The sequence below is a fragment of the Biomphalaria glabrata genome, chromosome 9 (assembly GCF_947242115.1).
Source record: "Biomphalaria glabrata chromosome 9, xgBioGlab47.1, whole genome shotgun sequence".
In the NCBI taxonomy this organism is placed as follows: Eukaryota; Metazoa; Mollusca; class Gastropoda; family Planorbidae; genus Biomphalaria; species Biomphalaria glabrata.
The window spans coordinates 9,637,382-9,662,346 of record NC_074719.1 but is presented as its reverse complement, the minus strand read 5'-3'; the positions used below and the strand labels follow the sequence as shown (position 1 = coordinate 9,662,346).

The following is a 24,965-nucleotide window of genomic DNA, read 5'->3' as shown; positions in this document are numbered from 1 at the left end:
ATTCTCATGGATTTTCCTTGTATGAGACGCTAAGTTTATATGATTCCTTGGCTTTCATTTTAAAACAATGTTTTATAGTTGAGGATCAAAAGTTTTGTCACTGAATGATATGTATGAAGCAGAGATGTGCTCGTAGTATAGCAGGATTCAAACCTAAGAACTCATACTCTGTGGCCCTTTAACAAAAATCTTATCAAGACATATATTTGAAATGAGCGTTTGCAAAGTTATATTTGAAATGAGCATTACCAAAGTTGATCAAAATGTATTGCTTTCTGTCCACAGACAAATGATGCCTTAGGAGGAACCTTCAATGTTTTGTACTTTGTACCTCTTATCATTCTAGGATCTTTCTTTATGTTGAATCTAGTTTTGGGTGTTCTAAGTGGGTAAGTCTTGTCTTTCTTTTGAACAAAAATCTGGGACTTTTTAGTGTTATTGCTTTTTTGTATCAACAGCTTTTTTTAAAAAATAATTTTGTATTGATTCATTTATTTGCAACAAATGTATTATTAAGCTTTGCTTTTTGTCTATTTGTACAATCTTTCTCTAATATTAATTATTTCTTAATTTCATTTTTTTCTCTTGTTCCAGTGAATTTGCCAAAGAGAGAGAAAGAGTAGAAAACCGCAGAGCTTTTTTTAAACTTCGCAGGCAGCAACAAATTGAAAGAGAGTTGAATGGATATCTGGAGTGGATCTGTAAAGCTGGTAAGAAGATTGAACAACATGAAACAGTTGACTCAAATTTTCATTGCCAATTGTATAAAAATAATCAAGCAGTAATTTAGCATGAAAAAAAAAGATCTTATGTTCTTCACTAATTCTTATGTTTATCTTTTGATATTACAAAAGAAGTCCTGGCTAATACTGGCAATTCAAATACGTTTGTTCTAACATTTTGGGAAATTAAAATTAAGTAAATTTTAAAAAAAAATAGGGAAACAGGCTTAGAATAAATGCAATATGTAGATATAGTGTTCAAGATATGATTGACGTATAAATGACCTAACATCTGTTCGTACAATAATCCATTGTTCATGTTCAACACAATGATTTTATGTTGCCTATTTTTTGGCGGGGGCCTGTTGCCAATTTTGCCATAAAGGATACAATTTTTGACTCATTTATCCATCATATGGTAAACATGAACTAGCCAACCCAGAAAGCACTGTCTTAGGAGATAAATGTATTGGCCACTGGCCAGGACAACAGCACTGCTTAATTTTATATTGCTTTGATGAACTGTCCATCAAAATGTTGACATAGCTTTCTGTCAAGAAGATTACTTTGCAGATGCTGACCTTCTTTTTGCTGGGTTAAGATAAATTGAGGGTCATTTTGCTCAAAAATGAATCAAAACATTACTTTTGTTTCTGCAATATTTAAAATTGAACGTTTGAGGTTGTCATGTCCTGATGTCAACTTTTGAACAAACCTAACTTTAAGTTTATACAGTAATCATTTCTTTGCTTCTTTGTACAGAAGAGGTCATATTGAGTGAGGAAAGAACTACAGATGAGGAAAAATTGAAAATAATTGAAGGTTAGAAATTATTTTCAGTGCTTTAGTCTTTTATCTTTTTATAAATGCAAGCCTTTATATTGGCTAGAGATAAGGGGGATTTTTAAGGGTTCTAAATATTTTGTAATCTAATATACGAAGCAGACACTAAGGCGTATATATGTATGTATGTATGTCCCTAATAAAATTCAAAACTGTTTGACCAATCTTGCTAAAACTTGGCATAAATGTTCCTTAGATCATGGCAGAGATTGTAGTTTATGTTTAATGTTCCTCCCACAACTGGAGGGCCCTAAAAATAAACAAAAAGTATCTAAATGTATCTCTTTTAAAGAACAAAACTTTTTAACATATTGGGTGAACCCAGTTTCTCAGTATTTCATTTTTGATATGACTAGGTCTGCTGAGCTGGTAAACCCAATTTTCACACTATACTTTTATTTTCATGGCAAAATAAAAATAAATGTGAAAGGAATATTCACCATGTTTAACATAGGTCTAAGTTCAATCCAGTAGATCAGTAATATCCAAACTAAGGCCCACTTGCTGTAAATCATATCCGGCTATTGTATAGTATAAATAAAACTTTATTGATTATAAGGTATTTTAAAATGACATTATAGAACTGTTTTTGTAATTTTTTAAATTAGATACAAATATTTTCAAGTAGACTACATTTTTGGCAAATAATTAAGTTCCAAGCTTTGGAACTTGTGCTCCTAATCTGGTGAAATTTGTGATGCTAAGATTTTCCTGAATCTGAGCTTTAAAGGTGCCTGGTGGTTGTTGAGAAAGTTTGAATATGTTACTCACAAATACAGTAGAATATTATATTATCTGTTCATGGGCTCCTTGGTTTTAAACAGAAATATTCCTTTTGCTAGTTAGTTTTGATACTTGTAACATAAGCAACATTCAGTGAACACATAAACTCATAACTACTGTTTTTATACAGCAAGACGCCAGGCAGCAGCCAGAAAGATGAAGCAGCTGAAAGCAGAAGAGATAGAGAATGACAATGAAAATGATTTGTTGTCAACTACTGGTCCAGGTAATGGTCCACAATATATTGAACTGATGACTTTCAATTTAACATTTTATTTCTGTAATTGTTCATTGTTCATTCTTCCCTGTTATCATTGAACTTCAATGACATTTTTGTTTGTAATCATTACTTTTAGTATAGTATTATAGAAGACTGCATGCACTTTTTAGATGACATAAATACAAGTTTAAAAAAACAATAATTAATTTAATGGGGTCAAATCAATGATGGTATAGTTTATTAGGAGAGAAAAAGCTAACATAAGTGATTATTTTTTAAGTGTTCAGCACTTGTGTAAAGCACTTGCATCCATAAAATTCTGTAGTGCTGGTTATGCAGACTTAATCAACCTAGCAAGAAGCTAGTATGCTCCCTTTATATTATTTGTAATTAAGTAAGTCAATTTTAGGTCCTCTTTATGTCTTGATCTTAGAGCTAAACCCAACAGACTATAAAATATGTTAAAGGGAAGTTAAAAATATAATAATTAGTATTATTTAATAAATGTACTTTTGGGCTCAGATACATTTCTTATCTTAGAGATACAATAAAGTAACAAATTAAAAGGTTTTACACCTACATTAGTTAAAATCCTGAAATACACACATAATTATGACTTTTTAAAATATGCACATGGATATTAATTTCAAAATAAAATCAATTTCATACATATTCTCTGTAAATATATCTTACTTTATAATTTATTCTATGTTTTAAATCAATCATAAACCTCATCACAACATTTTCTCACAATAGATTGCTATTTCTACCAAATTAGTTATCTATCTTCACACTGTATCTGAGATTACTGTTATATTATCACAATACACTAACAATACTGATGTTTAAAAGTTACACTCCATTTTTATTAATGTGAAACAAGGAGAGAACAACCAACAGACTAAGACACAGTGAATACACACTACTTACACACTTAAGAGTAAACCGTGAACATGTGAACATACTGAACAATAGAACAAGGGAGACTACCAGACAACAAACAAACACACACACAACATACATAAACATAAATACACATATAAATGTAACAATTACCTGGAAAATTTGTGTGTGCCTCTTTTGAAATCAATATCTGCATAGTGCTTACATTTTATGTTTTTATTGTAGGCAATTCTTTTACAAAGAGTTTCAAAAAGAGAAGAGCCAGTGCCAAAGGTTCTGATTTCTGGCAGGCAGAGAAAAGATTGCGCTACAAAATCAGACATCTGATCAAAAGTCAACTCTTCTACTGGGTCGTCATAGTCCTAGTTTTTCTGAACACTGTGTCAGTAGCTTCAGAACATTACAATCAACCAGACTGGCACACACAATTTTTGTGTAAGTAGCATTAATAAATATGCTTGTTAATTTTTTTTTATTGATGCTATAAAAAATGTAAGGAAAGAAGACAATATATTTGACATGATGTATTTTTTATTAAAACATTGACATTGTTTGTATGAGTTTAACGATGTTGTTTTATTTAAGCTCTTTCTTTATCATTCATGTTTTCGTGTCATTTCACATATTTTTTAAAAATCTTTTCCAGATTATTCAGAATTTGCATTTTTAGGTTTGTTTATCTTTGAAATGTTCATCAAAATGTATGCCCTGGGAATTCGCACATACTTTCATTCATCCTTCAACATCTTTGATTGTGTGGTGAGTAATTCTTGATGTTTATCTCAAAGTCTCCTAGATGATCTATTTTTGTGTACATTTGTAAACATTTAATTTTTTTTATATATGTATCTGCATGGGAAATAGTTGTTTTTTTCTTTCTTAATATATTTTTTTTTGTCAACAGGTTTTTTAAATCCATTTTTGTTTAAATGTGTAAAAGCCTTGTTGTCTTTGTTCCAGGTAATTGTTGGCAGTATCATTGAAGTCATTTGGTCTGAGTTTAAGCCAGGCTCATCATTTGGTATCAGTGTGTTAAGAGCACTTCGATTGTTGAGGATATTTAAAGTTACGAGGTATCTTGAACATACATTTACTGTACAACTTGACAGTGGTAACCTAACTGTTCTATGTTTTAGGAATCATGTCTATTATTAACATTGACATTAGTTTCATTGTAATCATGCTGCTTTTTTGTTTATTCCTAATAGCTTTTATATAGTGCAACTTTCATTTTTATAGCATGATCAGAGTGCCATGGTCCAATCTTTTTTGTAGACCATTGAGGTGGTATCTGAGTAATACTTTAACTGTTATATGTTTTATGAATCATTTCTATTATTTACATTGACCTTAGTTTCATTGTAAACTTGCTGAACTTTATTTTCCTAATAGCTTTTATAAAGCACATTTTTCAGTCTTTTAGCATGTTCAGAGCGCTATGGTCCAATCTTGTTTGTGGACCAGTTAAGGGGTATCTGAAAGAAGGTCTTTCGTGCAGCCTTTAGGCTCTCAGTAAACACAGCTCTGCCCTACTCAGGTGTCAAACTCAAGACCCCTTGATAGGTAGCTGAAACCCTTTGATAGGTAGCCAAAACCCTTTGATAGGTAGCTGAAACCCTTTGATAGGTAGCCAAAACCCTTTGATAGGTAGCCAAACCCCTTTGATAGGTAGCCAAAACCCTTTGATAGGTAGCCAAAGGTTTAAGCCTCTGGCTCACACATTCTATTTGTACAATATTATGTCTTTTTTTCTTTTTACATTATTTCATACTTTGAATGCTTGCTGTGAGCTAGAATGTCATCGTTTAGAATTGTATTTTTTATTTGCAGGTATTGGTCATCATTGAGAAACTTGGTCATTTCATTGCTGAGCAGTATGAGGTCCATCATCAGTCTGCTGTTCCTCTTGTTTCTGTTCATCATCATCTTTGCTCTGCTTGGAATGCAGCTGTTTGGTGGAGAGTAAGTGCAACGCTAACACTTTGTTAAGTACAGCTCTTGTAGAACAAGACAATGTGTCATTCAGGGCCTTCAAAAATCATGTCACACATCATGGTACTATTCATAATTATTGTTGGAATAAAGTTGTATAATTTGTAAAGTATTATTATTTTCCATTTGTGTCAGAATGAACTTTGAAGATGGTCGACCGTCTGCTCATTTTGATACATTTCCAATAGCCCTGCTGACAGTGTTTCAGGTATTTGAGCTTATTTTGATCATAAAGTTTATATCATTAAGTATACATATAGCAGGGATTGTAAGAGCAGTGGTTCTAAGGCCTTTAATAAACTGCAACCTTTACTCCTGAAATGAAAATCACAAGCAGCCAATTTTTTTTATAAAGTATTAGAGTCTGAACAGATATAGGGCTGGGAATGTACTTCTATTACATACATGTTGAATTTATTGACAAAAGAAAGATTAATAACTAAAAACTTGAATGGTTTAAGTTTGTAAAGGGTAGCTAGTAGAATTAATAACATTGATGTTTAGATCTCAATGCTTTTTGAATAGCTCATTATTTTCTCCAAGCTAAATAATTTTTTTATTTTTTTTTGCAAAATTTGATTTTGTTCTACGTGTAAGACCAACAAAACATTTACTTTATTGCCTCCCTTTGTCTGTGTGCTGTAGATTTTGACTAGTGAGGACTGGAATGAAGTGATGTACACAGGTATCAGAGCTCATGGTGGCACAGAGAAACATGGCATGTTCTTCTCAGCCTATTTCATTATACTTGTCTTGTTTGGTAACTGTATCCTTGCAGCTCACACAATCAATAATTATTAAGTTTAAGTTTTTTTTTTCATCTCAGACTTTGGATTTTCTTTAGGGGGGGGGGGGGGGGGGGTTTCCTGTGGTGGAACAATTAAAGATGTCCACTCCCAAGGAACTCTTTCAACTTTTCCTCTTTCTGCACACTGTCCTTTAGACAACATTCTGAAAGATAACTTTCATAATTGAACCCTGTCTAAAATGTATATAAAACATCCGTTTTCATTTTTTCAAACTGCTAAGAAGTTCATCCTTTTAGGGTGCAAAATTATAAACCATTTAAAAGTTACATGTAAATCATTTAAATGCATATATTATGATCTTGATAGTTTATAACAGTAAATTTTTTTTTTGTAAAATTATAAAATAAAAGTCTATAAAGAAAAACAAGTAAAATTTAACAAATGATGTAACAAAGATTGTAATGAGTGAAATGGCATCAGTTAATTTTGAATCAATCATGTCATGCATTTTAAATAGATCTAGACTAACAATATTAAATATGTGCAATTGGAAGTATTTTTATCAATAGGTTTTATTTAGCACAGCTTTCATGTTTTTTTGTTTGTTTGTAAAATGTTTTACATGTTTTGGATGTTCCTTCAAAGTTGAAGATAATTTACTTCCTAGTCCAAACCTCCCGCAGGACGACAGGGGATGGAGTGGGTAGGATTTGAACCCGGGACCATTGATAAGTCTGAACGACAGGCCAGCGTGCAAACCACGCGACCAGGAAGCTTATAACATTCTCAGGGCGCTATGGTTCAATTACTTTAGTGGACAGGTTGAGGGGTTGGGGGGGGGGGGGGGGGAGTATCTGGTGCTGCCTTATCAAAAGCAAATTAAAAAAAAAGAACTTGAGCTCCAGTCTGAATTTGAGCTCAAGCCTCCACAATGGAAGGCTGATGTTTTGCCACTGAGCTATAAGAATAGAAGGCTTTATTAGTCTGTTGTTAATTTTAACAAATTTTTAGAGGATGATCTAATTCTCTACACATAGCTTATCTCCCCTTAAGCTCATTACTTTTTCCATATGAAACATAATTAATTATGACTAATTGATTAATTAATTTGATGATTTTTTAAATTGATTCATCTGTTGTGATCTACAATGAATAATTATGCAAAGTTTCAACTTGATTTGAGAATGAGAAGTTGGAGACATAACATGTCAGATTCCACCCAGACAGATGGAGTGAGTTGATATAAAAGGATCCTTGACTTAGAACCCTAGATACTCTTCTCAATGTGTTTTTGGCCATTGCTGTGGACAATCTGGCTAATGCTCAGGAATTAACTGCTGCTGAAGAGGAACAGGAGGAACAAGAAGCTGTGGTGAGTCTAAATAAACGAATTATTGTTATATCTTTTCTTTTATGTGCTGATTTCACTTCTTCACTTGAATAAAAATGCATTTGTTATTTCTATATTTAAACTTGTTCTTTTCTTTTATTAATCTTTAACGAAAATATTTTTCACAAAAATAATTCAATTTTTCTTTTTTTTTATTTTGGTTTACTTAATTGTTTGAAACAAATGAAACACATTAATTTTCTAATCTACTTTTGACTACAGATTTATTTTCATTCAAATGTCATTTATTGCAATTCTGTAATGTTTCATTATATTGATCTAAAACAAACATATTTTTCGGGAGTTTCAAGCTTGAAATTTTATTTAAAGAAAAATATTAAAGTTTTTAAATCCTTTATGAAATACAAAAAGAAAAATATGTAGCTAAAGGACTTAACTCATTTTTAAGTGCTTGCTAATTATTTGCTAAAAATATTTTTTTTTCCTTGTTTTTTATTTCTCACACACCAGAGTTGCACTTTTTCTTTCTGGACTTGAATTCGTTTGTATTTGAGTCTAGTAGTTGTAACTGCATACCATTATTACTTGATCAGATTTGTTGTTGTCTAGTACATTGTCAGTATACATGTCAGTGTACACTAGAGAACATTTTATTTTCCATTGCTTTGTGCTGCACGTCCATACTGACATGATACACTAATTCTTTATAGATATCAGGTTGATTTTTTTTTTTCTTCTTTCTAATTAGTCAAAGGACTACCACTTTGACAGTACTGTTAAATACTAAGGGACCAATCTTTTTTTTCTTAAAGAAAGTTTTTTTTTGTTTTGGACCATATTTTAATTTGTTGGTATTTATTTTATGAATATGCTTTTAGTTTGCTAGACTCCCAGCACACAAATTTTAATAATTTTTTTGGGGGGACAATAAATATCTACTAATGAGCAAGATAATTAGACAATCAATCTGTTCTACAGATAACTAAGCAATGCCCCAATTGTATAACAAAATGAACAAGAACAGGTGATAGAAAAAAAAGTACATCGACTCTAATGCATAGAAATATATTTCACATACAGTCACCTGCTAATAAAACAGCAAAATTTTTTCTTACAAGGCATTGTCAGGACACGTGCACTATTTCACATAACCATGCAAACCCAGTTGTGACCTGCCTTTTTGCCACATGTAATGCAGACAAAGACGTTGTCCACCAAGTGTCTATTTGAGTTTAACCTTTTTTTCTTGTATATCTCCAACCGGTACTAATTCTTTGACTCTCAAAGCTACACACATTTTATTTTCTTGAAAAAAAAAAACAACCCAGGAAGAAGAGCTTTTTAGACAGGTTTTTTTCTTTTTGTTCTTTCCTATACTAATACTTTGTAATATCTTTTAGACCACAAGGTTTCTAGTAAGCAGTCAGAAAACTGTGCTGCAAAAAGAGGCATTTGATTCTTTAATTGACAAGTCATGGTCCAGTAAACCACAGGTAGTAAATGAAAGCAAAGGGCAGATTGGTATCTTCAGTATATACATATTTATCTGTGGTAGTATCACATAGCATTTAGGGTTAGATAGAAGTGAAAACTGTTAGGGGTAAACGTAGAAATGATAGTGATAGTTCTTTGTGGCTCAAATAGTACATACTAACTTTACACTAATTATTTTGTGTGTGTAAATGTTATGAAAACAGAAAGATTTATGGTAGAATATCATCAATATATTTATATCTACTAACCCCAATATATTTACTTTTAAGGGTTATTGTACAGCAAATAGGGGAATAATTTTGCTATGATACTATATTTCTAGCTACAAGGGATGGTAGTGATATTTTATACTTTATACAGCATTGTTTGTTATGGGATTGGTGGCATATTTTTCAATTTTGTAACATTGGATTGGATGAAAGAGTAATCATATTTGATAAATTAGTTTTTATTTCCTTTCTTAAGATTTTTGTTTTTAGTTTACAAACTAAGATGACTAACAACAAAATGAGTTATTAATACCAATTTAATTATCACCATTGCTGGGGCTGTCTGAAATGTGTTTAGCTTATCCCCTGTGTTAGTGCATCACAGTAACAGTTCCTGATTGACAAGTCTATAAATACAAACTATTTGACCAATTTTAGTCCTAAGGGGGTTGAGGCTTTCACCAAATATTTTATAATACTAAGTAAAAGAAAAACTTGTTATGTACTCTTTATGCATGGCACCTGTGTGAAGACTGTTGTTTCTGCTTGTTCTGTGCACATTGGTTAGCATTACATTGATTTATTGATTATTAAATTTAAAACTTTTCATCTAGCTACTTCTATTTATATATTCAAATTAAACTATATGTCAGTGTTACATATTTTTAATTATTTTTAATTCGTCCTTCTTTAGAATGTTTCTATGATTCATAATGACACCTGTAAATAGTTATTTGCTCATTCTATGAAATATAATAGTGGTCAAAATTTCATTACTTCAGATTTTGTAATTAGATTAATGCTTTAAATTACAACAACAAATGTTGCACACTAAGTATCTTAGATTGTAGTGAAGACTGTGTAGCACAACATTTGATCTGATCTGTTTAACACCTTACTCTCTAAATCTTATTTTTTTATATCATTTATTGCTTTGCTTAATTACAATAATTAAATCTAATTATTTAAATTGTAACAAATATTGAATAGAAGCTTACTTATTTGTAAGAATCTTTTATTTTTGATGTGACTTAGTCATTGAAACTGTTTCTACTTAGAGTAAATTGAAAGAATTGAATACTAAACTAAACACTGTACTTTGAAACTAGTTCTAGTTAAAGTAAATTGAAAGACTTGAATACAAAAATAAATAATGTACTTTGAAACTAGTTCTTAATAAAGTAAATTTAAAGGATTGAAAACAAAGATAAATATTGTACTTTGATAATATTTCTAGTTAAAGAAAGAATTGAATACTAAACTAAACATTGTACTTTGAAACTATTTCTAATCAAAGTAAACTGAATCCTATATTTAAGAATACTAAGCTAAACAATGTACTTTTAAATAAGTTTTAGTTAAAGAAAGAATGGAATACTAAACTAAACACTGTACTTGCAGAGACGGAAGGAGATGGCAGAACAATACAATGCTCAAGGGATGCCACCACTGGTCAACATATGTCCACCCTCACCCCAGAACAATGATGAAAACAAAACTGCCAATTTCAACTAGTGAGTGCATTCAGATGTCATTGACGTTGTCACCCTTGGTTTGGCATTCAAATCTTTTCTATCTATAGATCTAGTAGATTTAGTTGTATATGGACAAAGATTTTATAGTAATCAAACGTAAGCATGTGCATCAACAGTGGTACCCAGCTGTCACTATTGTGGAAATCTGGAGACATTTTGATAATATAACTATTGTCCCTAAAAGAAAAAATATGTTTTTTTTGTGCTTTTGATATGAAAAAAAAGGGTCTATAGAAGACTATAGAGACTATATAATGTTAGCTTCAGATTTATTTATTTGTACAGAAATATCTTGATTTAAAAAAAAAGAAGCATTATTAGTTATTTTTAAAAAAGTTTGTTTTTTTGTAATTTAGCAAAAAAAGTTAGGCTGGTTCTTTCTTAATGTTGTATAGAAGCTCTAAAGTAATTTAGTGCTTAATCAATAACATTACCAGGTCAAATCAAACGTTAATATTTTTCAATGATGTCAAAATTTTTACATTTCTGTTTTAAAAAAATTTTTTTAGTATTAAACTAATTACCAGAACAAGGTTGAATCAAATAAAATGATACAGTTATGATTGTTTAAAACCCAATTCAACCAAAAGAAATTCATATTTCAAAATTTAAAAAACAATTCTTTGTTTTAAAATAATGGGTCATCATGAATGATTTTTTTTTTTAACTTGGAACAAAAACAATTACAAATAAAATTCTCCAAATTTTTACTGAGTACTCAACAAATACTTTCAATAACTGATTCCTAACTTCTGTTCCAGCTGTGACATATACAGACTCTAGTTGTACTGCATGTATAGCTGAACCTTTGAATGTCTTATATTGATAGTCAATTAATTTACGTCTGTGTAAATAATTTAAACATAAAATCTTATGTTATTAATTACACATGTTCCTTCAAAAGAAAAGATAATTATGTCATTACAATTCAACTTAATATGAATCTTTGTATTCTACTAACGTATGACCCAGTTGTTTTGGTTTTGGTTTTGATGTCTGTGAATTTAAATGTCTGGAGACAGAGAGGACGTTGAGAGAACACTTTTCCTTTTGTATATATTTAGTAGGCACTCACATCTGCCCTGTAGATCGCTAGGTCTGAAAGGGGAACTTTACCTTACTTTACTTACGCAAATGATAGTCAGATTTCATCCCTTACATGACCAAAAACTTCACCATGCTCTTTCTGTCTCTGTCATAACTGTTGTTAGTGTGTAGTGTGTGTCACGACATGTTTTAGTTTTCATTGTGTAGTGTGTAGAGGATTCTCTTCAAGTTGTTATTATCAGTGGATGTATCGCTAGAGTTTTAGTCTGTTCACTAGAGACTCGTTGTGTAGCTAGTGTGTGATCACTTCAGGCTGTGAGTTGATGAAATGACAACTAAGCATTTGTCTAACCAACAGCATCAATTTCAGCACAAGCAACAGAGTGGACATAAACCTAAGCATGAACAACTTGAAAGACAACCGTGACAAGAAGATCACCATGGGGGCTGGACCTGACGTCGGTAACAAGACTTCCTCTGTGACAATGCCACTGGCTAACAATACAGAAGATGACATGTCAGATACAGGTTAGATTTTATTTGTATTCAACTATGTGATGCATGATCTGTATGGACATCTATTTTGATATTGCAGTAATTTAGCCAAACTTGGCACATGGTGGCCAGTTAAAGTATTTAATTTAGGAGTTCAGAGTCAAGAGCGCAAGTCCCAGTTTGAGATTTTTATGCAAGATTTTAGGGAATTCTTTAATCTAACCTGTTCAGAAAAAGAATATAACAGGCTTGATTCAGGTTTTCTCTATCATTTTCTTCAGTGTCATTTGACTTTCCACTCTTTATTGTGGTCTGTCAGATTCTTTTTTTTTTCTTCTTCGTGTACTATTTCTTACAGGACAACCTTTGCGAATCTTGAGTATTTTATTACATGGCTAGACTATGCTTTGAATGTCCTCATGAGAATTCATGATCATGTCACATACTTCCTCTATGTATATGTCACTGGAAAGTACCTGTTAAATTTTCAAAAGGTCTCGTGTCTTGAATAATAATTCATTTATCTTCCACTTGTTGGTTAGTCTGATCTTCATAGATATATATATATATATATATATATATATATATATATATATATATATATATATATATATAAGATTGTGGCTTTGACAGAGGATTTCATCATTTCTCTGTCTCTAGTAGCCCTCTTAAACTTGAAATAACTTTTAGTTTTTTTATTTATGTCATTTTTCACACTGTACAGTTTTTTTTTAACTTGTCTTTGTGTAGCATCAAATTGAATAACTCCATCTTGTGTCAGCCATGACATTTTTTTTTTGTTTAATTAATATACACTGTGATTAAATTCTTGCCACAAAAATAAGAATAATAGATTTTTGCTAATAAAAAATATTAAATATTATAACAAATTTAGCATATTTGTTATGATTTCTAATTTAAAAAATACAAATTGCTGTTTATTAGCAATGTATTTAACAAGTATATAAAATTAAAATAATTTACTTTCGCCAATTTTCATTACTTTTTAGTTTGGAAATTATTTTTATAATAATTTTTTTTTAAAATTAAAAAAAAAGCATTCTATATTCCTATCATTCACCCTAAATTAAATGACCCTGAATATATCACCTGCTTGCAGCTTATAGAAACGAATTGAAGAAACAGGATATAGTTGAAGGTAAACATCAAAGGAATATTTTTAGGGTTTCTGGGTTTTTTTTTATTTGCTTTAAGCCTTGGAATGCAAATTAGCCACATTGAATTATTTTTTTAACAACTTGTTTGCCAAATGGTTTTCTCAGTGGTTCCCAACTTTTTGGATGCAAACCCTTTTGGATAACTTGAAATTGTTTAGAAGCCATAATAAATTATTAGGGGTTGTGTGGGAATTTTCTTTCATAATTAGGTTGCAACTCAAAGTGAGAAACCACTGTTAGTAACAAGACTCACACAAGTCAGTGCTAATTAAATCGCCATAACATTTCATTCATTTGTCAAACTAACATATTTAAAAAGAAAAGGTCTAGTTGGTGTTAAGCTATTTATTTTTGCTGAAGGGATGGTATTTTTGTATAAGGTGCAAGTTAAAAACTATTATTTTTTAAAATTTATTTTCAATTTTGCCTTTTTTTGTTTCTTTTTTTATTTTATGTATCTTTGCTGAAAGATTTGAAAGTTAAGAAAATGGCCAATGCACTCTTAGAAACTATGGTTTAAAAAAGAAAGATTTTTTAGTTTACAATCTCCTTAGTTGGTGCAAGTTTTAAAAAAAAATCATAATTGTATATTCTTTGGTAGTTCCCCGTATCTTACAATTTAGAAAAAAAAAAGTTTTATTATGATTTCAAAGTGTGATATATTTGAATATCAAGATCATATTTACAGCTATTAAAGAAAAGTTATAATTCATTGATTATTAACTTGTTAATCTATATTTTTTAAATTAAAAATATAGTATATATTTGAAGGAGCAAAGCACATAGATATATTTACATGTGACTTTCTTCTGTATAACAATCTTTAATGTTTCCATTACTTTTATATAGTTTACATCAAATAAACAAGAACAAATAAAATACTTTTTAACTCTTTCTCTCCTAACTAACGATACCAACATTAATTCCACCAGAATGTGGTAAATAATTACGGAGAGAAAGAGTTAAAAAAAAATAAAGCTTATATTAAGTGTATTGTATCAATTAGTTTAGATCCATTACGTAAGTATATTTACTATTGACCCAGACTTATAAATCTGCATATATTTTTACCAATTGTTTTTGTTTAGCTTTTAGCTTTTTCAATGCACCAGAATCCTATCAACTTGTCTGGACCAGTTGGGAAAAGGGGGAGGGAAGAAGGCGGTATCTTGGTGAATGTTTACATTATCATTTTTTAAATGCTTAAAAAAAAAATGTTCAGGGCTCAAGATTCCTAATTCAATATACCACCACATCTATCAAGTATGATTTCTTTCTCTTTTTCAAGATACCAAACAAAATAATTAGTTACTAATAGTTAATAAACTAATTAATTAATTTAAAAACATTGATTCTTGTGTTGTCAGGCAGAAGAAATAATTGTGCAAAATTGTGCTTAATCTGATATTGGCAGTGTGGGAGAAATAAAGTGTACAATTTTTTTACCATACATAAAGACAGACAAAGTTAATATAAGCTTTGTAAAAATGTGGTCCTCTCTAGATAGTTTTTTAAGACATTTTTGCATTTTTTTTTTCTTATTTTCAACAATGACAACAACTTTACTTATTGTTTTTTTTTTTATATTTCTTTTTGAAATCTTTATTGTGTTTTACTTATACATTTATCTTGTTCCAAATATTTTTGCAAAGTTATTTGTAAAATATTCATTTATTGTAGAACTATATTCTTAATTTAAAAGTTTATGTATGAACTATGAAAGAATTTAAAATTCCAAATGGATAATATGCACTCAATATTATCTTGATTATTTTTAGAAATGAAAATTATTTTATGCTTTTGAAATGGACTAATTATACTGAGAGTGGCTTAAAGAAATATCTTCATGATTCAACAGCCAGTACAACCAGCAGTGGTGCAGCTGATGCTCCACCAAGAGTAATGAATCCAACAGAAAATGGAGGTTTCACTGGACCCAAACCTATGTTGCCTTATAGTTCCATGTTTATCTTTGGTCCCACCAACCCGTGAGTTTTGAATAATTTAATTCAACAAAGGTTATGTTTACTGTTATTAACTTTGGTAATTTTTTTTAAAATTAATTTTTATCATTACCCACTACTTTATGTTGGGTTTAATAGTGAAATATTTTATTCACAGAATTCGTCGTTTCTGTCACTTTGTGGTCAACTTGCGCTACTTTGACCTGTTCATCATGATAGTCATTTGTGCCAGTTCTGTGGCACTTGCTGCTGAGGATCCTGTGAATGATGACTCTCCAAGAAATCTGATTTTAAATTACTTTGACTTTGTTTTTACTGGAGTTTTCACAATAGAATTAATTTTAAAGGTACTTTTAGTCTTTCAACTTAGTAACTGGTAACCTGTAATGCAATATAGATTCAAATAAAATAGATTTTCCATACCTCGTAGTTTACTATTTTATAGAATCTAGAACTTTGGTTATCATGGAAAATAAAAAAATATCAAGAAAATGAGTTTCAAATTTGTATTAGAAGTAATGAATGTTCTTTCTTGATAGAAATAAAATACACCATTGGTAAGACTTAATAACTCATTGTTTAATTCTCATGATCATTAGGCATTTTGTCATTGCTTTAGGATACAGTTTTTTACAATCATATTCCTTGCCAGATATCTGAATATGAAATTATGTCCCTTGAGTGTTGAAAATTTATTTCATAAACAATAAAAAAAAATTCAGAGAAAAAACAATATATATCTTGTCCTTTTTTTTTTTTTTAACTAAAGTTTTCCTTATTTTCCCATCAAAATATCTTCCAAGGAATAAGAATTAGCCATTCAACTAAATATATGTAAAGACAGATCAACCATTACCCAATACATTTTATTTCTCTTAATTGTTGTTAATGTTGTCTGCTGAAATATAGGAAACTGACTTCCACCATCAGACATTGTGGTCTATAGGGCAGATGGTGTAAAGGTCATCTGTTTCTGTGGCCTAACCAGGATGTCATGTGGCTAGCACAATGTAAACCACCTTTACTTTTCCCCAACTAATGTCAGGTACCGGTACCCATTAGAGCTGGGTGGACTCAGAAGCACCTGAAGATCCCGAAGCAAGAAATCCCAGTCTTCACCAGGATTCAAACCCCGGACCCTGGTTTGGAAATCAAGCACTTTACTGCTTAGCCACTGCACCCCCTGCTGAAAAATGAAAACCATTCTAAGAAAATACTAATCTTTTCTCACCTCATTTTCACCAGGTAATTGATCTTGGTATTATCCTTCACCCTGGATCATACATTCGTGATCTTTGGAATATTTTAGATGCTACAGTTGTTATCTGTGCTCTGGTAGCCTTTGTTTTCAAGTAAGTGTACTTGTGACTGTTAATGAACCTATTCATTTTCTCTGTACCAGATTGTAGAAGTTAAACCTAATCGACAATAGCTATAACCTATTCATGAGAACTATTTAAACATTTTTCGTCCAGTCTTTTTAGTTCTAGACTTTGGTAATAATATGGAATGTTTACATACATTATTTTCCCCACTTCAGCTTTTCTTTTTTTTTCCAAACTGACATTACATTTGACAATGAGACTATGTTTTGTTTGTGTTATAACTAAAAACATAGTCCAGTGTGTTTTACTAATATAATTTTGTGATAGTAATTCTGCATTCTAAACCTCATTTTTATCAGTGCATTTCATAGGTAAGTGACATCCACCTTTTTAAGTCAAGAGTTAAAACAGTAACCAAATTATATTGTTAGTTTCACCTAGTAGTCCAAGTGTTGGTCCATAATGTCAGTTCAAGTCTGTGATTGTACATTCAGGATTAGTCTTTTTTTTTCCATTTGACTGGTTTAAATATATATTTAAATTGTTCAGAAAATAGCTAAGCTGAACTATAATAAAAGATATCATATAATGTTCAATGCATGACTTAGTCAACATCCAGCAGTGAAACTTTTATTTGTCTGAAGTTTTTATTGTTATCTAAGTAATTTCTAAGCATGTTGGTCTGTCAGCATGACCTTTGACCCATGTTTGTTCTTATATACTCCATCTTCCTTATCGTAAAATGTACATAAGTGCCTTTTCAGAGCTAGAAGATCATATTTTTAAATATACACTTGCCAGTATTTATCCTTTCACTTACGATGCCATTTTAAATCAGTCATTATTACTTCCTTCAATTTATTCTATTATTTAAAAAATAATATGATTGAAGTATCTCCCTGCTCAGCATGTTTAGAAATGGAAATATACTAATCAATTGTTGGTCAGGGAATCTGAGCGAGAAATCCATTGCATTTATTGTAATTTAGCTGCAAACTAATAATTGACAATTATTAACTCTATATCATGACCTTCAATCATTTATTTGCAAACTCCTACAATTTCAAGTGCTGTAATCTTTTTTTTTTTTCCATGCTGTTATAACTATTGTAATGAGACAGTGCTTTGGAAGCTATTAGCTTTAGCACGGTTTGAGCCTTTCAAGACATTCAACTGTTATCACAATGTACAACACCTTAGTCTACTGTATTGAATAAGATGTTTATAGGTGCTATAGTGTCTAGCCAGCTAGTTGTAGAATGCTGTCCTTGTGCTGTACTGGATATAAGCCAGACTAGTGTTTTATATTGTGTTGTTGGCATGGCTATTAGGAATTGACATGCATATGCTCCAACTCATTACTGTGTAGGATTATACATACATATACACATACAAATTTGGCTTTTAAAAACATGCTATTGCTATAAGTTGGGTTATACACACATACACTCTTATTTGGAAGAAAATTTCTCTGTGTCCTGCTAAAATAATGTAACTGTAGTCATCTTCTTTTTGAAGTAATGTCTGTATTTTATAAGATAAGATAATAAATTACACATTATTGGTACCAGAGATTGATGGATGACATGCAGATTGACAAATAAGTCATAGGCAAGCTATGTTTTGTCTGATTAATCATTCTGTAGTCTGGAACAACTCTTAATACATCTAACATTGATGTGATGATTACGAATGTAAAAAAATATTTATAAGGCACAATTAATAAATGAAATTTCAACTTCTCAGCCTAATGACTTCTCAGCTAGTAATGTGCTGGGATTAGAAATACAAGTAGACTTAGAGTGGGGTGGGCGGGGGTGGATTGTAGTTGTCTAAGAGTTAATAAGCATTCTTTGATAATGTTTAGAGTACTACCTTAGGTTGATGTTGTGGTTGATACATCTTATGCTTTGATACTAAGATTAGTCAATGAAATTCATTAAATCTATCTATACCACTTGAACATTGAATATTTTAATCTCTAAAAAAAAATCTTATTTTAATTTCTATTAAAACAAAAAAAAAAATATTTTGGTGTTGTCCAATTCAGATAGTGAATCGCCAAATAAAAGAGTAGAAAAAGCATGAAGCATGTGACTCTGTCCCATAGTTCATATATGTCCCGCTTATGTGCTAACTAGAATTAAGTCTATTTCTGCTTCTGAAATTAATACAAGTATTAAAATATCAACAGTTTTGATCTTTTGAATTCTATTTTCATATAATATTTAAAGATAAGCTACATATTATTTTTTCTTGTTTAAAAGTTTATTTAAAATTACTCTATATTTCTCTTCTTACTTTATGTTAGAGATATTAACAGTTTTTACTCAAGAATGTCATGAACCATATTTTTGTTATGTGAATGTTTTTTATTTAAATATTGCTAAATAGGCTTACACTGTATGGAAGGGAACTTAAAAATAATTGACTTTTTTTTTCTTCATCATTAGTGACGGCGCTGGTAAAAATCTGAATACAATTAAATCTCTTCGAGTTTTGAGAGTGTTGAGGCCATTGAAGACAATCAACAGAGTTCCTAAATTAAAGGTTAAAAATCTTTTGTACATTGCAAATTAAATTAAATTAATTAATGATATGCTGCTTGTCAACATTGATATTGTTTCTAATAATCGGATAATTACATTTTTGCTAACTTTATCAATCCGTAAAAATATTTAACAATTTTTTCTTTTTAAGGTAACTTTTTAATGCCACTTTTAGAATGTGAATTGTGTGAGTGGATTCAACCAGGATTTTGAAGCTAAAGAATTAATGTCTTCTCACTGTATGGAGGCGCGGTGGCTGAGCGGTAAAGCGCTTGGCTTTTGAACTGGGGACCAGGGTTCGAATCCTGGTGAAGACTGGCATTTTTAATTTTGGGATCTTCAGGCGCCTCTGATTTCACCCAGCTCTAATGGGTACCTGACATTAGTAAGGGAAAAGTAAAGGCGGTTGGTCATTGTGCGCTAGCCACATGACACCCTAGTTAACCGTAGGCCACAGAAACATATGACCTTTACATCATCTGCCCTATAGACCACAAGGTCTGAAAGGGGAACTTTACTTTTTTACACTATATGATATATACTTGTTTGTTTGTTTGTAAAATGTTTTACATGTTTCGGATGTTCCTTCAGAGTTGAAGATAATACGCTATATTTATGATAGCATTATTCTCTTCTCCCCCTTCTAGGCTGTGTTTGATTGTGTGGTCAACTCGCTGAAGAATGTCTCCAACATCTTAATTGTCTACATTCTCTTCCAATTTATTTTTGCTGTCATTGCTGTCCAGTTATTTAAAGGCAGATTTTTCTACTGCACAGATGAGTCCAAGTCAACAAGAGATGATTGCCAGTAAGTTGATGTATTTCTTGTAAGCTGGTTGTTTATTGCCAGTAAGTTGTTTGTACTTCATAAAGTAAAAGATGAGAACTAACTTTCAAAGCTGAAAAAAGAAACTAGACTTACAACTACTGTAAACTTGTAGTTATCATTATCTTATAAAATACAGACGCTACTTGAAAATAAATATTTAAATGAGAGAATGAGAAAGCTAAGAACAATGAGACAATTTGGTATTAAGATGAGGGACAAGGAAGATAATTGGCTTTATAAAAAAAAATATACGGTGCAGGCATTGTAACAATGGTAAACTTGGTCAGTTGACTTTGCATGTAGAAAATGAACCAGCATAACCAGCTTCTTTTATCAAGAGTACAGTAGTGCATTAATACATATGACACTTTTGTAAATCAGCTTGCAGATATTACATTGGTCAGAAACTTTTGACATTTGGGAGCACTATTGTCCCATTAGTACAAAATGGATGAATTTATTTTAAAAGTTGTAATATTATTGTGTTTTAGAATAGAACAAGTTATTTTTTAATCAGAGTAAAAGAAAAAAAGGGATTTAGATAAATTTTAAGAAAACAATATAATCCTTAAGTAGAGCAAAGATGACAATTTATTTCAGTGTCATAAGCATCTTCCTTCAGTTTTCAAATGTTACTGTCATTTTTTACTTCCCTCCTTTTCTAATAAGAAGTTACTTCCCTTGTTTTCTTTAGGGGTCAGTTCTTCGAATACAGTGGTTCATCTGACCAGCCTGTTGTTACTGTTCAGAACAGAGAATGGAGAAGACAAGATTTCCATTATGACAATATTGTGATGGCAATGTTGACATTGTTCACAGTTACCACAGGAGAAGGCTGGCCAAGGTAATTTGTATTCTTGTTGTGTTGGTTCGTTAATAGTTCTTACTCTGTCTTCCCTAAGTATGACTACGACAGAAATGGTAAATTTGGGTTGATAGTCAAAAAAGAATGTGAAACAAATAGGTAGTGGATAATGAATGAAGAAGTGGTAAATGTTTGAGCTCCAAGTGAGACACAAGGTAGCCATTGACTTTTACTAGTTCTAGAGGCATTAGACTGGACTTACCAACAAATTTGTATTTTTTTTTTAATCAATTTTATTTTACTCAGGTTTGTATTGAATTATTAAAGTCAAATTTTTAAATTTTTTTTTCCAGTGTATTAAAACATTCCATGGACTCAACCTATGAAGACCATGGCCCCAAGCCAGTTTATCGAATGGAAATGTCTTTATTCTACGTCGTCTTCTTCATCGTCTTCCCATTTTTCTTTGTGAACATCTTTGTTGCTTTGATCATCATCACCTTCCAAGAACAAGGAGAGAATGAGCTGATAGACCAAGATCTGGATAAGAATCAGGTGACTGTAAATCATATATATCATCTTGCATTTACATTTTTTTTTCTCTAAAGAACCCTAAAAAATCGTAGATAAACTAAAGGTACACAGCTTAGATTGGATAGAATATTATTTTTTAATATTTTTTTTATATTATGAATTTTTAAAAATTGTAAATAATATTTTTCTCATTGCTAACTCTAGAAACAATGTATAGACTTTGCCATCAACGCCAAGCCACACTGTCGATTTATTCCCAAGAACAAAAATTCTGTCAAGTATAAAATTTGGCAGCTGGTTCAGTCCACCAAGTTTGAGTATTTCATCATGGTGTTGATTGCTTTGAACACTGTGGTCTTAATGATGAAGGTGGGCCTATTTGTTTTTTATTAAAAGTTTCTCTTAACACTAGTGACACTTTTTGAATAATGATCTAACAGGAAGGCAATATAGTTATCATCCTCATTGTCTCATTGGCATAGCTACTTGTAGAATATTTAGTTCTAGCATCAGCACCAGTTACTAAGATGTGAGGAATGGTGGATAGACATTTGAAAGAAATAATAGATTTAAATACTCATTTCATATAATCAATAGGAAAATAAATCTAATAGAAACAAAAAATTTGATCTAATGTTATTTTTTTTTTTTTAAATGGGTGCTTTTTTTCCTTTTGGTTACAATGCTTAAAAACATAATACACAAAGGCTTATCTTAACCACTTACTGAGGATTCCACTGCCCATGGAATCCAAGTCCTGGGGTGGGATTTCAAAAGAGACCAGATGGCTCAGTCAAAATAAACTTCCACTTTATTCAACAAAGTGCTTGCAAGGAAAATGTGGCAATGCAGACAATGGCAAAAGTCTCCTTGAAACAAAAAAATAATATTTGCATCCAAAAATGTTAAAAACACTAATGTGAATAATAAAGGTTTTATAATAACAATTATAAAGAGTAGTGCTGAAATGCGCATTATGAGAAATAAATATATATAGCATTATAGGCATCACTTGACAGTTAAGTAAAAAATTAAATCAACATACTGTTATTGTTAGACATTCAAAGACATAGTTATCTTTAAATATTTATTAAAAGTTTTAGTAAAGAATTTTAGTGATTTTGAAATAATCTTTCCATACATTTTGTTTTTTGTTTTGAGTACTATATAAAGCTCTATCCAAATAACTTTGAATCTGGTAATATTTAATGTCTTTGTTAATGTATAGCTCAATTCTCATAGCTAATAAATCCAGTTCTGATGTCAAATCTTAATTCTCTTTGACCTGATGACTTCATCTTAAGATTCTTTGATGTGGTTTGTGAATGTCATGTATTTATATTCTCACACTTGGCTAGCTGTTTTTTAATTCTGCAATCTTCAGCAAACATTAAATGTATTCATTCAATTCCATTGTAAATAACCCTTTCGTTATCATATTTGTTGTGCTGTTGCCAAATGTAATTTGATATCATTTTCATCTTGTTAACCCCTAGCTCTAAAAATTAAATGCATTTTATCGTTTACTATGCACTAGCATAAAAAAATCATTATTGCAGTAGTGACTGAATGAAAATTGTGAGTAAAGAGCTTCTGTATGCTTTATAAAAGATTGACTAACATACTTTATTATTAGTTCAACTCTTAATCACAGAACATATTCTTTTTTTCAAGGTTCCTTACAATGACCTATGGTCATACATTAAGTCTAAGAAAATGGAAACAACAGGCGTAGCGCCATTAAAAGATGAACATAACATAATACATAATGATAATGAAACTAAAGCAAACATTCTAAACAAATACTTTGCATCAGCATTCTCAGCCCCAGGAGACAAAGACATATTACTGAATTTGAACCAAGTAGACAACATAGAAGATATAGTAGTACAAGAAAATGGAATTAAAAAACTATTAGCCAACACCAAACCAAATAAAGCTTCTGGACCTGATGGTATTCCAGCTAGATTACTCAATGAACTAATTAATGAGCTAGCCCCAGTGTTCAAAATACTCTTTCAGGCCTCACTTAACCAGGGCAGAGCACCAAAGGACTGGAAAGAAGCTATTGTCACCCCCCTATTTAAAAAAGGAGAAAAATCTGACCCAGGAAACTACAGACCAGTATCACTTACCAGCATCACATGTAAAATCCTAGAACACATAATATGTAGCAACATCATAAACCACTTAGACAAACATAATGTCCTCACACCATACCAACATGGCTTTAGGAAATATAGATCATGTGAAACACAACTAATAGGACTAATTGATGATTTTTCAAAAGGTTTAGATAATAGTGAACAAATAGATGCTATCTTACTAGATTTTTCTAAGGCTTTTGACAAAGTTCACCACCATAGTTTGCTTAAAAAATTAAAATATTTCGGCATTAATGGTCCACTGCATCAGTGGATTAAAGACTTTCTGATAGGGAGAGAACAAACTGTAATAATAAATGGCTCTAAATCAACACCGATAACAGTAAACTCAGGTGTACCTCAAGGAACAGTCTTGGGTCCACTACTATTTTTAATTTACATAAATGATTTACCAAATTGCATTAGTTCAGGAACAAAAGTCAGATTATTTGCAGATGATTGCATAATATATAGAACAATAAAAACAACACAAGACAGATATTTTACAAAGAGAATTAGATGAATTACAGAAATGGGAATCAAATTGGAGCATGTCTTTCCACCCAGAAAAATGTCAGTTGTTAAGAGTAACAAAAAAACTAAAACAAATTAATTCCACTTATCTTATTCATGGCAAACCAGTAACACAGACTAAAAACGCAAAATACCTAGGTGTTATAATAAATGAAAAACTGTCATGGAATCCACATATTGATGAAACTACAAAAAAATCAAACAAAGCATTAGGATTTATTAAAAGAAATTTCTATAAATCAAATAAGAACATAAAACTAAAATGTTATTTAACCTTGGTTAGGCCAATAATAGAATATGCATCCTCTGTTTGGGACCCCTCAACTCAAGAAAACATTAAGAAACTAGAACAGACACAAAATAGAGCAGTGCGATTCATAACAAACGAATATTCACATTTGACTAGAGTAACACCTTTAGTAAAATCACTAAATTTAGAAAGCCTTCAGGACAGAAGACTCAAAAGTAAAGTAGCAATAATACATAAAACACTGAACCATAATCTTCAAATACAAAAACAAAATTTAATAAAATACTCTGAAAGACACAAAGATAAAGGCACATTCCTCGTCCCATATGCTAGGACAAATTTGTACAAATACTCCTTCTTCCCTAGTGCTATTAGAGCATGGAATGGGTTGCCTGAGCTAGCCAGGAAAACCAGTGACTTGGCAGAATTTAAGTCATTGGTTAATATGCATGACTAAATGCAAGAAATTTCTATAAATCAAATAAGAACATAAAACTAAAATGTTATTTA

General features: G+C 30.9%; 1 protein-coding gene across 1 annotated transcript in view; it reads left to right on the top strand.

Annotated features, from left to right (window-relative positions):
• Nucleotides 1–24,965, top strand: part of LOC106051035 (voltage-dependent P/Q-type calcium channel subunit alpha-1A-like) — a gene marked incomplete at its 5' end in the record, with an annotated part of 60,642 nt that overhangs the window by 3,037 nt on the left and 32,640 nt on the right. Inside the window, 21 exons of the mRNA XM_056041186.1 lie at nucleotides 286–389; nucleotides 595–710; nucleotides 1,485–1,544; nucleotides 2,479–2,574; nucleotides 3,697–3,906; nucleotides 4,118–4,230; nucleotides 4,432–4,544; nucleotides 5,302–5,433; nucleotides 5,599–5,671; nucleotides 6,109–6,229; nucleotides 7,484–7,584; nucleotides 10,668–10,780; nucleotides 12,219–12,376; nucleotides 15,380–15,509; nucleotides 15,643–15,832; nucleotides 16,731–16,837; nucleotides 19,264–19,360; nucleotides 20,007–20,167; nucleotides 20,883–21,032; nucleotides 21,347–21,548; nucleotides 21,732–21,896. Coding sequence (XP_055897161.1) covers nucleotides 286–389; nucleotides 595–710; nucleotides 1,485–1,544; nucleotides 2,479–2,574; nucleotides 3,697–3,906; nucleotides 4,118–4,230; nucleotides 4,432–4,544; nucleotides 5,302–5,433; nucleotides 5,599–5,671; nucleotides 6,109–6,229; nucleotides 7,484–7,584; nucleotides 10,668–10,780; nucleotides 12,219–12,376; nucleotides 15,380–15,509; nucleotides 15,643–15,832; nucleotides 16,731–16,837; nucleotides 19,264–19,360; nucleotides 20,007–20,167; nucleotides 20,883–21,032; nucleotides 21,347–21,548; nucleotides 21,732–21,896 — 2,712 coding nt within the window. The remainder of the gene's footprint in view (nucleotides 1–285; nucleotides 390–594; nucleotides 711–1,484; nucleotides 1,545–2,478; nucleotides 2,575–3,696; nucleotides 3,907–4,117; nucleotides 4,231–4,431; nucleotides 4,545–5,301; nucleotides 5,434–5,598; nucleotides 5,672–6,108; nucleotides 6,230–7,483; nucleotides 7,585–10,667; nucleotides 10,781–12,218; nucleotides 12,377–15,379; nucleotides 15,510–15,642; nucleotides 15,833–16,730; nucleotides 16,838–19,263; nucleotides 19,361–20,006; nucleotides 20,168–20,882; nucleotides 21,033–21,346; nucleotides 21,549–21,731; nucleotides 21,897–24,965) is intronic.